General features: G+C 42.6%; 1 protein-coding gene across 1 annotated transcript; it reads right to left on the minus strand.

The window, feature by feature from the left end:
- Positions 1 to 4,340: 4,340 nt before the first annotated feature.
- LOC119915889 (microfibril-associated glycoprotein 4-like) lies at positions 4,341 to 11,467 on the minus strand. The gene is made up of 6 exons (XM_038735689.1): positions 11,338 to 11,467; positions 10,730 to 10,885; positions 10,490 to 10,528; positions 9,814 to 9,910; positions 9,567 to 9,734; positions 4,341 to 4,812 (listed from the first exon to the last, which is right to left on the minus strand). Exons 1-6 carry the CDS (start codon positions 11,341 to 11,343, stop codon positions 4,556 to 4,558), a joined length of 723 nt encoding a protein of 240 aa, XP_038591617.1. The 5' UTR covers positions 11,344 to 11,467; the 3' UTR covers positions 4,341 to 4,555.
- Between the last annotated feature and the right edge of the window lie 2,669 nt (positions 11,468 to 14,136).

The raw sequence follows: 14,136 nt of genomic DNA on the forward strand, positions 1-14,136 counted from the left end.
CACAGAGATGCGTTGCTGTAGTACTTGTACTGCATGTGAGATGGTTACAAATGATCCGTTTGGCTTCAAACTACTGAAAATCTCCCGTCAGCTTCCGTTAAATACAGCTTCCGGTTAACACGATCCAAAATAAAAGCCGAAACAAAACAAATTACTCCCGTTAAATTTTCAAAATAAAAGCTTCAAACGCTTCAGTTCATCATCTCGAAATATTTCTTTTATCTTTTAATGTTCAAAATAAGAAAAATATAAATCAGAAGGCATCGATCTGTGCAGCAAACTCCAACATGCATGGAATAAAAACAACAACACATTTTAAACATCAGACACAAACTAAGAGATAGTAAAATAAACTATGAAAATAAAAACAAGGTCGCAAAACTGCTTAGAATATCATCAAGTGCACCATTTAGGTGTGTTTTGCAGAGTGTTTTGCTACAAGCCTGTTTCAGCTCTGACCAGGACACCTGTCCATCACTGATCAATCACACCAGTCAACAGTCTTATCAGTTAGACTCTGTCTCTGTCCTCAGTCAGAGGACAGCGAGACACTTTACTACAAAAAATTACCTGAGGAGACTTTTCCTCCCATCCCCAGAGAGAAATACACCAGTAGACATTACATCATGTTCAGCTTTCAATATCGCACATTCAACTACAGAACTTTTTTTTTTTTTTTTTTTTTTTTTTTTTTTTAAACCTGTCCTGCCCAGCAGCCTGGTATAGAGTATAATGACCTGGATACCATATTGTGCCAGACAGATTTTACTTTAACAAGAGAGTATTAAAATACTCCTTGATCTGTTATTATTTATTTAATTATGTATTGATTTGTCACCGGGCCGGACAGGGGGGCAGACACGGGGATGGGGGGGCACAAACAGACAGCACAGAGAAAGGACAACACCTGCAAGAGAAGGGGGAAAGGGGGATGGAGGGTGGGGACAACAGGGAAAAGCTGTGGGAAACACCAATTGCAGAAAGCAACGAAACCTGCAAGAGAACAGAGAGGGGGGCTTGGGGAGGAGAAAAACAACAACAAACAAACACAAACAAAAAAAACAATAAAAATAATAATAATAGTAAAAGAAAACCAGCCGAACAGCAGCAATAAACAGCTGACATATTAATGACATATTAAGACAACTAAGAGAACAATGAAAACAAGAAACAGTCACACACACTAAATAAGCAACACAACACAGCCACGAGAGCTGGAATAATAATTAATTTAAATAAGTAACTGAAAGAAAGGCATCAGGAATAATTCTACCAGGGACAACCTAAGTTTGTTTGTGTCTGTGTGTCTGTGTGCGTGTGGGTGAATGTGTCTGTATGTGTGTGTGTACATGTGTGTGCATAAGCCTGTTAAAGAATGTAGTTGTTAGAGAGAGTGAGACGCCACGACTGTAACAGGCAGGCAAGAACCCCAGTAGCCAATAGGGGTGGAAGAAAGAAAAAGAATAAATCAAATCAAAAAAAAACAAAGACTCCCAGATGCACCGCGATGCAAACGCAGAAGACCCCGACCCAAATGCCAGTTGACAACGTAATGCCGACGGAACGCAAAAGAGGAAGAGCAGCGCCCGGACCGACCGCGTCGCAGACACAACATAGACCAGTGGCCTCCCCATCCAGCACCCCACCGCCGCGCAGCAAACAACCACAATGCCCAAATGCCACGCAATCATCAACACCAATGCACAAGTGACGAGCCCAACGCGCACACTGCGCGAGCACGGCGACACCCATGCCCAGCAGCCCCCCGCGAATCCCGCGTGCGAGGTCGGGCAAATGAGAGAGAGCAAACGGAACAACACGACAGCGAAAGCCAGCGGAGAGAGACACCAGCAGCAAGTCCCAGCCCGGCAGCAAACGCGCCGCACAGGTCACCGTGCACCCGCCAATAAAAGTCCACCGTCCCCCCAACTGCCGGAAAAAACTAAGGCCGCCGGCGCCAGCCGACATCCCCCATGCCCAGCGCGCCCCCCGGCCGCCATGCAACACCAGCCAAATCAGCAACGAGGCAAAATCAACTAGCTCAGCTGCATGCCACCAACAACCCACCCATCCATCAAGGGCCGAGAACTCCAGGCACAAACCCAGAACAAACCGGAGCACAGCCCCGCCCCGCACCCACACTGCACATCCCGAAAACTAACTATATACCTCAGTATCCAGAGGGGTCCAACAACTGGCCGACAGAGAAATGGGCAAGCACGGATCCGAGGCCAACGAAGCAAAACAGGAACGCAAACAGGTCCCTCCAAGCCAACGAGGAGATGCCTCCCCGGACTCCAACGCACAAACTAAACGCCCAGCAGCCATCCAGAGACCCTGCCCAGGGAAAAAGTATAATACATCAAGATGCATCGATAATCGCCCCACAATCCCACCGCAGACCCCCACCCCCAGAAGCCAGGACACCCTGCGACCCCCCAAAGCGCAAAGGACCCCAGACCGCATGTCCAGGGAGAAGCTGTACCCCGCCCCAAGGAAGAACAGCAGAAAGCCGTGCCGGGAAGCTCGCTACCGCCAGGGAGCGATAACGCGGGAGAACCAGGCCAACGGTCCCCCAGCCCAGCCAGAGGCATCCCTCCCTACAGTGCAGCCAGTGACAGCAGCCCCCGAGGCCGATTTCATCCCCGGACAGGGGCCCAGCCCCCCCCAGTCAAGCACCCCCAAGGAGGAGCACCAAAACCTACCCCGACAGCACCGGTCATGCGCCCCAGAGACTCCCGAATGCCCCCACCGTGAGAGAGCTGGCAGGGGGAAGCAGCGGGAGCGGGAACTACAGAACATTTAACCACAGAGTACGGTCTAGACCTGCTCTTTTATGAAAAGCGCTCAGAGATAACTGTTGTTGTTATTTGGCGCTATATTAATAAAATTGAATTGAATTGAATTGAATTGAGTTGAATAGAAATAACAGCAAAGGAGCGTGAAGACCAGGATCCAGATCTTCTTCACCAAAGCGGGCAGCTGTTATGCAGAACGTGCAGCGTTGTGGTTGAACACAAACGAAATTATCTCCTGACAAACACTTAGAGAGAGAATGTTAGAAACACTCTGAGACACAGGCTGCTGCAGGACAGAATCCAGGTCAGCTAGTTGAGATATGCAGGGTCAGGGTCAGGCCCACCAGGTCCTGGAGGGACTGTTTAATGCTTCAGCTACAATACTAAAGTTAAAAATATCTACTTTTGCTGTTTCACTTATTCCCACCATGTCAGAGCAAAAAAACACAGAAGAACGTCACAACTTTCATCAAAGTTTTTTTAGAAAAGCGGACTTTTAGGCCACAACAATCACAAAAAGGCCTCGAGATCCTGGAGGGACTGCCGTCCAAAGATAACAAAAGTTTCAAAAGACAAAAAGAAGATCTGCTTCCTGCTCCGTTTCTGATTTATTGTCACCGTGCAGCAGATAATGATTCACCTTTGGCCTTCCAACATCCAGCAGACTGAAGGTAACATCTTAACCAGCAGAGTGTGAAGAGAAAAGGAACCAGAACTTTCTCTGACAGGTTCGTTCTCTCCTTCTGTAGCCAAGAGCGTCAAAACGGACCACCTGTGATGCGCTGACATCATGTCAGCGTCTCCCACCTGTCTAATCATTTCTCTACACCAACAGCTGTTTGACTGAAGACCAGTGTTGGGCAGGTTACTCAGAAATGACTATATATCACTAGCTAGTTATTACTCCTGAAGCAATAATATTACTTGACTTTCCTGGGTGATAAAAGTAACTAGTTACGTTACCCGTTATGTTACTATAGGATATTACTTTCACACACCTTCCCCCCACCAAACAAAGCAGTCTCTCCCGACTTTCATGTAATATCATTTTCATAAGAGCAGAAAGGAGTTTCTTCATATTAACGCTCTCCCGACGAGTCTAAGCATCAGTGACAGCAGCTGCCGGAGTTTCTTTCTGTAAGTCTCATGTCGCTGTGCTGCTGCAGCAGATGCTCCAATAAATCAGATGTAGAATTGTTTTTGCGCTTGAAAGCTTTTTTTCTGGTCGCAGTTTACAACAGACGACATGTTCTTTACATCTTAGACTGTGAGACAATAATGGCAGCCGCTACTTACAGCTGTGGAAAGAACTTCTCTCTCCCTCGTCCAGTGCCGCTGACCTGCTGCACTGCCGGGCATTCACAACAAGGATGGTGCGTTCAGTAATGCAGTAACGCAGCGTTACTTGGATTAGTAAGTGTACTAATATTACTGTTTTGGAAACAGTAATCTGTTACACTTCTAGTTACCCAGTGACGCATTCCTGCCCAACACTGCTGAAGACTTTACAGCCAGCAGCTGCTCACACACACAATCAGACTCTTTCATTTTAGATGGAAATGTTTATTTTATTCATTTTACATGTCGACTGGCTGGATTTGCCTCCATGTTTTCTTTATCTTTGGCAGTTAATGCAGTTATCAACACGTTATCGGACTCTATGTGTCTGTTTCCATCTAAACATCATGTGAGATTATGTTCTAGATAAGTGAGAGAGATCAGCTGCTGATGTTCTGCTGTACGTTTTTCCTGGAGAACTACTGCACAGGACGGATCTTCATGCTGAAGGCCTTCAGAGAGTAGTCATTGCCCTTCCAACTACGCCACTCCACTCCAACAGCAAAGAGAGTCTTGTCAGCCCCCCAGCGATAAACCCCGTTGGGGTTTGCAGAAAGACAATATTTATACCAGAACGCCCCCAGGTGTTTTCTGGCACAGTTCCCCTCATTCCAGGTGTCGTGGTCTTTGTCGAAGGTGGTGAACTTCTGTCCACTGTGATAACTCAAGGCGTCTCCTACAGAAACATAACAAGTGTACAATCAGAACAATATGATAGACTACTGAATATGTAACGTCCAATTAGACTTTCAAAATAACACTACTGGTTAATGTTGTGAAACATCACACTTTGGTTAAGTTCCCAGCTCTTTGAGAAAGCCTGACAAAGCGTCTGTATTCGTCTAACCAAAGCCCTTTTCCCAAACTTAACCCAAACCACAATCTTTTCCTTAACTTAACCAAACCATAATCTTTTCCCAAACTTGACCGAAACCACAATCTTTTCCTTAACTTAACCAAACCATAATCTTTTCCCAAACTTAACCCAAACCACAATCTTTTCCCAAACTTAACCCAAACCACAATCTTTTCCCAAACTTGACCGAAACCACAATCTTTTCCTTAAATTAACCAAACCATAATCTTTTCCCAAACTTGACCGAAACCACAATCTTTTGCTATATTTAACCAAACCACAATCTTTTCCTAAACTTGAAGATCTTTTCCTAAACTTGAAGATCTTTTCCTAAACTTGAAGATCTTTTCCTAAACTTGACCGAAACCACAATCTTTTCCTATATTTAACCAAACCACAATCTTTTAATAAACTTAACCAAAACCACGAACTTTTCCTAAATTTAATCAAAACTACAATCTCTTCCCAAACTTGACTGAAACCACAATCTTTTCCTAAACTTGACGATCTTTTCCTAAACTTAACCGAAACAACAATCTTTACCTAAACTTGATGATCTTTTCCTGAACTTAAACAAAACCACAATCTTTTCCTAAACTTGAAGATCTTTTCCTAAACTTGACCAAAACCACAATCTTTTCCTGAACTTAACCGAAACCACAATCTTTTCCCAAACTTGACCGAAACCACAATCTTTTGCTATATTTAACCAAACCACAATCTTTTCCTAAACTTGAAGATCTTTTCCTAAACTTGACCAAAACCACAATCTTTTCCTGAACTTAACCGAAACCACAATCTTTTCCCAAACTTGACCGAAACCACAATCTTTTCCTTAACTTAACCAAACCATAATCTTTTCCCAAACTTGACCGAAACCACAATCTTTTCCTTAACTTAACCAAACCATAATCTTTTCCCAAACTTGACCGAAACCATTATCTTTTGCTATATTTAACCAAACCACAATCTTTTCCTAAACTTGAAGATCTTTTCCTAAACTTGAAGATCTTTTCCTAAACTTGACCGAAACCACAATCTTTTCCTAAACTTGAAGATCTTTTCCTAAACTTGAAGATCTTTTCCTAAACTTGACCGAAACCACAATCTTTTCCTATATTTAACCAAACCACAATCTTTTAATAAACTTAACCAAAACCACGAACTTTTCCTAAATTTAATCAAAACTACAATCTCTTCCCAAACTTGACTGAAACCACAATCTTTTCCTAAACTTGACGATCTTTTCCTAAACTTAACCGAAACAACAATCTTTACCTAAACTTGATGATCTTTTCCTGAACTTAAACAAAACCACAATCTTTTCCTAAACTTGAAGATCTTTTCCTAAACTTGACCAAAACCACAATCTTTTCCTGAACTTAACCGAAACCACAATCTTTTCCCAAACTTGACCGAAACCACAATCTTTTGCTATATTTAACCAAACCACAATCTTTTCCTAAACTTGAAGATCTTTTCCTAAACTTGACCAAAACCACAATCTTTTCCTGAACTTAACCGAAACCACAATCTTTTCCCAAACTTGACCGAAACCACAATCTTTTCCTTAACTTAACCAAACCATAATCTTTTCCCAAACTTGACCGAAACCACAATCTTTTCCTTAACTTAACCAAACCATAATCTTTTCCCAAACTTGACCGAAACCACAATCTTTTGCTATATTTAACCAAACCACAATCTTTTCCTAAACTTGAAGATCTTTTCCTAAACTTGAAGATCTTTTCCTAAACTTGACCGAAACCACAATCTTTTCCTAAACTTGAAGATCTTTTCCTAAACTTGACCGAAACCACAATTCTTTCCTATATTTAACCAAACCACAATCTTTTAATAAACTTAACCAAAACCACGAACTTTTCCTAAATTTAATCAAAACTACAATCTCTTCCCAAACTTGACTGAAACCACAATCTTTTCCTAAACTTGACGATCTTTTCCTAAACTTAACCGAAACAACAATCTTTACCTAAACTTGACGATCTTTTCCTGAACTTAAACAAAACCACAATCTTTTCCTAAACTTGAAGATCTTTTCCTAAACTTGACCAAAACCACAATCTTTTCCTGAACTTAACCGAAACCACAATCTTTTCCCAAACTTGACCGAAACCACAATCTTTTGCTATATTTAACCAAACCACAATCTTTTCCTAAACTTGAAGATCTTTTCCTAAACTTGACCAAAACCACAATCTTTTCCTGAACTTAACCGAAACCACAATCTTTTCCCAAACTTGACCGAAACCACAATCTTTTGCTATATTTAACCAAACCACAATCTTTTCCTAAACTTGAAGATCTTTTCCTAAACTTGACCGAAACCACAATCTTTACCTAAACTTGACGATCTTTTCCTGAACTTAAACAAAACCACAATCTTTTCCTAAACTTGACGATCTCTTCCTAAACTTAACCGAAACAACAATCTTTTCCCAAACTTAACCAAAACCACAATCTTTACCTAAACTTGACGATCTTTTCCTAAACTTTACCGAAAACATTATCTTTTCCTAAACTTAACCAAACCATAGTCTTTTCCTAAACTTGACTGAAACCACAATCTTTTCCTAAACTTGACGATCTCTTCCTAAACTTAACCGAAACAACAATCTTTTCCCAAACTTAACCAAAACCACAATCTTTCCCTAAACTTGACTGAAACCACAATCTTTTCCTAAATTTAATCAAAACTACAATCTCTTCCCAAACTTGACTGAAACCACAATCTTTTCCTAAACTTGAAGATCTTTTCCTAAACTTTAACGAAAACATTATCTTTTCCTAAACTTAACCAAACCATAGTCTTTTCCTAAACTTGACTGAAACCACAATCTTTTCCTAAACTTGACGATCTCTTCCTAAACTTAACCGAAACAACAATCTTTTCCCAAACTTAACCAAAACCACAATCTTAACCTAAACTTGACGATCTTTTCCTAAACTTTACCGAAAACATTATCTTTTCCTAAACTTAACCAAACCACAATCTTTCCCTAAACTTGACTGAAACCACAATCTTTTCCTAAATTTAATCAAAACTACAATCTCTTCCCAAACTTGACTGAAACCACAATCTTTTCCTAAACTTGACGATCTTTTCCTGAACTTAAATAAAACCACAATCTTTTCCTAAACTTAACCGACACCACAATCTTTTCCTAGACCTAACCAAAACCACAATCTTTTCCTAAACTTAACCGAAACCACAATCTTTTACTTAACTTAATGAAAACCACCATCTTTACCTAAACTTAACCGAAAACATTATCTTTTCCTAAACTTAACCAAAACCACAATATTATCCAAAACTTAACGATCTTTTCCTAAACTTTACCGAAAACATTATCTTTTCCTAAACTTAACCAAACCATAGTCTTTTCCTAAACTTGACTGAAACCACAATCTTTTCCTAAACTTGACGATCTCTTCCTAAACTTAACCGAAACAACAATCTTTTCCCAAACTTAACCAAAACCACAATCTTTCCCTAAACTTGACTGAAACCACAATCTTTTCCTAAATTTAATCAAAACTACAATCTCTTCCCAAACTTGACTGAAACCACAATCTTTTCCTAAACTTGAAGATCTTTTCCTAAACTTTAACGAAAACATTATCTTTTCCTAAACTTAACCAAACCATAGTCTTTTCCTAAACTTGACTGAAACCACAATCTTTTCCTAAACTTGACGATCTCTTCCTAAACTTAACCGAAACAACAATCTTTTCCCAAACTTAACCAAAACCACAATCTTAACCTAAACTTGACGATCTTTTCCTAAACTTTACCGAAAACATTATCTTTTCCTAAACTTAACCAAACCACAATCTTTCCCTAAACTTGACTGAAACCACAATCTTTTCCTAAATTTAATCAAAACTACAATCTCTTCCCAAACTTGACTGAAACCACAATCTTTTCCTAAACTTGACGATCTTTTCCTGAACTTAAATAAAACCACAATCTTTTCCTAAACTTAACCGACACCACAATCTTTTCCTAGACCTAACCAAAACCACAATCTTTTCCTAAACTTAACCGAAACCACAATCTTTTACTTAACTTAATGAAAACCACCATCTTTACCTAAACTTAACCGAAAACATTATCTTTTCCTAAACTTAACCAAAACCACAATATTATCCAAAACTTAACGATCTTTTCCTAAATTTAACCGAAACCACAATTTTTTCCTAAACTTTACCGAAATCATTATCTTTTCCTAAACTTAACCAAAACTATTATCTTTTCCTAAACTTAACCAAAACATGATCTTTTCCTAAACTTTACCGAAAACATTATCTTTTCCTAATCTTAACCGAAACCACAATCTTTTCCTAAACTTAACCGAAACATGATTCTTCTCCTAAACTTAACCAATACCACGATTAGTTCCTAGACCTAAAGGCATCTCACACGGACACTGTGTCTTAAAATTACACTTTGACACTTTGTCGGGCTTTCTCAAAGCGTTGGTATTTGACGCCCTGGGATTAGAACTCGTTGGATGACCTGGATGACTGAGAACCTCCTGCTGCCTCCTCACCTGCCCCTCCATCAGTTAATCCAGATACATGCAGTCTGTATCCATCAGACTCTGAGTCGATGGAGAACGAGGAGTAACGAGTGTACGCTTTGTTTCCATAGAAGTCCTCCATGTCGACCAGTAGCTCGTACTTCTTCCTCAGAGTCAGGTGGAAGAGAGTCTCAAGACCTGAACACAAACACATATAGATGAAGAAACAGTGAATTTCACAAGGTCACATTAGTGTTAGTTAGGTTTGGTTTCTCACCGAGCCAGTACTCTCCAGCAGCGCTTCCAAAGACCTTCTTGTACTGATCCCAGCCCCTGTAGAAGTTCAGGGTGCCGTCCATCCTCCTCTGGAACACCTGGGGGGGACGGGATGGAGGGAGAACTAGCTAAACACACCAGATACCTGACAGCTCATGTTTCCAGACAACAAGGTTTGAACCAGTAGTAAGCCTTCATTCAGGAAGTACATCACTTAAATCAGCTGCTGGATTCGTCTATCAGGGTCAGGAACAACAGACACACCGATGCACAAGTCAAAGAACATTATAGCGAGGCTTGAACAGGTACATTTGGGTGATTATTAAATGGTAACATGTTTATGTGTTTCTAGAGACGTGACGTCACCCGACTATGGTTGAGCAAAGTCAGTCTCATCCGCCACTCTCTGTGTCCGGTGTTCAATAAATCGAAGACATCATGTGACAGTTCAAGGTTACATGTTTACTATTCAAAACTGGTGCAGTGCTACTCTTGTTTAAATCATGTAATCAGATTGTCTGTAGCAAGAAAATTAACTGAAGGATGACAGTGGTAAGAGATCAGATAGTTAGCAGAGCTAGCTTGGTAGAGTTCATGGGAGGCCTCTGATCAGTCTGAACAGGTCCTGGATTTGAGAACTGCTGAGCCAGATTTGGTACATGAGTTAAAATACTCACCGTCCACCGTCCTCCTAGTGAGTCCATGTCACAGTACACCTACACACAAACAGTCAGTTAGTAGTATAGTCAGTTTATCCACCTGGGAATATTAAATATATCCATATGTGATACAGGCTGTACTACTGCTAGTACTACTACTGCTGCTGCTGCTGCTTGTATCTGTAGCATCTTGCTGTCTTCACATGTTGAACACTTCATCTAAATGTCGACCTGCGGCCCAGAGAGGATGATGCGTACCTGGACGGCAGAAGTGGACCCGATGGGATAGATGGTGTACACTCCACTGGGTCGGTTGGTACTTTGGTAAAAGATGTCACTGCAGTCTACCGGTTGGACGAGCTGCTGGCAGCTGGTCAACAGAGGAGCCAGGAGGAGGAAGACGACTGATACCAGCTGGGACAGGTTATTTAGTTTGATTAAAAACAAGATGCAGAATTTGAACATTCCCCCGCTGCTGATTCAGACCAGGTTGTGATCGTACACAATGGTGGTATTTAACCTGAGTTGTATCACTCTGAGATGCAACAAGAATTCTTTATAAAGCATGATGCACGCTGAAACATTTGGGACCATCAACGATTAAAGTGTAGTTTTTACAAAAGGAGGAGAAGGACAGAAGGTGACTAAGATGTTCATCTCACATTTAATTAAAACATATGTAGGGTAGGTGTGGGTAAATCCAGCCTAGTGAGGCTCTGACTAGTGTTAACTGCTACTACACACAGAAAGAAACATGTTAATTGTAAGAAACGTGTCAGCACACAATATTTTAAATAATCCTACTGAATGTGCTAATGCACTAAAACTACGGATAAACATTTAGACAGTCAAAGTTAAAAACTTACCTTCATTGTCAGATTTCTGCTGAAGTGAGCTGATGGAAATCCAGATGTCTGAGTGTCTGAGCACTCTGATGTCTCTCACTTTTTTATAATCCAAAGATTAAGAACACCTGCTGTTTCACACCGATAAAACAATTGGCCCAACATGTGGAAACACACGTCCTTCAGTGTGTGCTGTTGGATTACACAACGTGGTTGGCACCCACACCTGAGAAATGCAACCACATTTTGGGGCTTCGTCTTGATTCAAGCACCAAAGAAACAACTTTTTATTTGTTGGTTTTATTTACACTCAGTGCCTGCTTCAGCAGGTAAACCTGTAAAGTGCAACCGCGCAAATCTAAGCACAAGCAGCCGGTTTGAGTGTGAGTGCCGGGTTAGAGGGATTCAAATAAATACGCTGCATTACGTAAGTGACGTTTAAGTCACGCAATTCACGTGACAGTGAAGAAGAAGAAGAAGAAGAAGAAGAAGTTTTATTTATATAGCGCCTTTCCAGACCTCAAGGTCGCTTTACATGGTACATTTACACACTAACACACAACTTACAATCACATAGGATACATATAGTCACATTTAAACGAAATACATGTTAAATAGATATGTTTTTAACTGTGTCTTGAATGTAGCCACAGATGAAATATTTACAGTGTGTTCAAGTGTTGGTGATTCGAGTCCTGTGTTTGTTTGACCCACCCATGCAGCCCAACCACCTCCCATAGCGGACTTGCTCTGTATATTAGGTCACCTGACTTCCTAAAGGCTTTCTGGCAGCCTGGTGAGTTTCTACAGACGCTAAAGGCTATGTGACGCTGAGGGGCGTGGCATAATGTCTGTATTTTGGCGACCTGGCATGGATGTCTCCCTTATTTATGTTGCAAAGATGAAAAAACAGCTGCTGCTTCACACAGATAACACAATTCAATAAACATGTGGAAACACACGTCCTTGAGTGTGTGTGTGCCGTTGGATTACACAACCTGACAGGCCACCACGCTGTGGGGACTCCTCCTTTCTAGGAACCAAAGAGGAACGCTGTTTCTTCTGAGGTGTCACAGGTCAGGTCAGCATCAGGTCTGAGGTCAGGATGAGGGGGTAAATGTGATCAATAGTCTCCATAATGACATAGAGAAACAGTTTGTTTACAGACCGCATGTTGTTGTTCGTTGTTGCTTTTTATATACATTTATTCATAGACAGCTGTTTTTTTTCACCTACTTACATACAAATGTAATACTTTTGTGTTTTTCTTTTAAAATTTTACTTTTGAGTCACTGAAGTTTCCGCCTGCAGACACACACACATATATATAAAATAAATATGAACTGGTGGTCTGAGTTAAAAATAAAATCAATTTATTTATATAGCGTCAAATCACAACAACAGTTCCCCTTCAAGGGAACTCGAACTGCGTCGGTGACGACACTATAGGAACGCCTCTGGGCGTGGCAGGGCTGAACTATGAATGAAACTACTCCAATCCTATTGGTGTTACTAGAATGGTAGTGTGTGACGGCGTAACCGGAGGGGTATATGAGCACGCTGGCACATAGGACACATTAGCTTCTTTCTATTCAGCAGGCACTCTGGCTATGTTTGGAAGCTCAATTATCCTACCTGAAGTCGAGAAGAAGCAGATCATGTTTAAGAGATTCCGACAGTGTGTCTTTCCATGTGAGCGTTTCATCACGGAGGGTGTGCTCATGCTCAGGCGGCTCTCGAGGGGGCTGCCTGCGACCATTGCGAGGCCCTGCCCCTGAGGGTGCTGAGGTCTCGAGCGGCTCTTTTCCTAGAGGATGGTCGGATGCGCTCCCCTCGTGGCACAGGCCCCGCGGTCGCTGAAGCGTCGCGGCGGCTCCGATCCTGGGGATCACAACGCGAGATCGCCGAGGTTGGCGGAACGGCTGAGGCCTTTTTCCGGTCCTCGTCCGCAAAATCCTCCTCCCGTCTTCGGTTTCTCCCACTCGAGGGGTGAGTCCGGAGAGGCTGACACAATCTGGCTCTGAGGAGCTAGATATGCTTAGCATAGAGGAAACGGAACGTCATCAGCCCTCGCCGGGATACGAGGAGTTGTTAGAAGTGGTGACGTGGGCCGTGGCCAAGCTGCACATTGATTGGCCACAGGTGGTGCAGCAGCCATCGGTAGGCAGTAAACTAGATGAGCGGTTTCTGCAACACCCGCGTCGGCCCCTACCAACGAGTTGTGTAGATCGTGGAATAAACCCTTCTCTGCGCGGCTGTCTACGTCCCCCCGGCTGGACTACGGCAACGTGACAGAAATCAGACAGCACGGCTACGGGTGGCATCGCTCCTGGCTAGCTACCTCTCTCCCAACCTCGCCTCATCCCTCCGGACGCTGGCGTTCCCCACCAAGCCGTGTTGGATGACGTCCGATTTGGTGGGCAAGGCCTACATGGCAGCGGGTCGAGCTGGTGCCAGCCTGCACACGATGGCTGTCTTGCAGGCATACCAAGCCGATCTCCTTCGGGACTGTGACGTAGGGGGAGGTCCCTTTGAGGAGGACCTGACGGAGGGGAAGAGGTCCTGAGACCTCGAGTAGGGGTCCTGCGCACAGGAGTAGATGGCTACAGGCTACAGTTCCGGGTACGCCCCCCCAGATTCTGCGGGATGGTCGGGACTACAGTACACGCAGAACAGAGCCTGGTGTTGGGACAGGAAGTCCGCTCTCTGCTGAAGAAAGGGGCCATAGAACTAATTTCCTGCGGACAGAGAAGCCGGCTTCTATAGCCGATACTTCCTGGTTCCCAAGAAGGACGGAGGATTGCGTCCGATTTAGGTTCT

The sequence above is a fragment of the Micropterus salmoides genome, unplaced genomic scaffold, assembly GCF_014851395.1.
Source record: "Micropterus salmoides isolate LMB-PRFRI ecotype aquatic unplaced genomic scaffold, ASM1485139v1 Ms_hic_scaffold_21, whole genome shotgun sequence".
NCBI classification, from domain to species: Eukaryota; Metazoa; Chordata; class Actinopteri; order Centrarchiformes; family Centrarchidae; genus Micropterus; species Micropterus salmoides.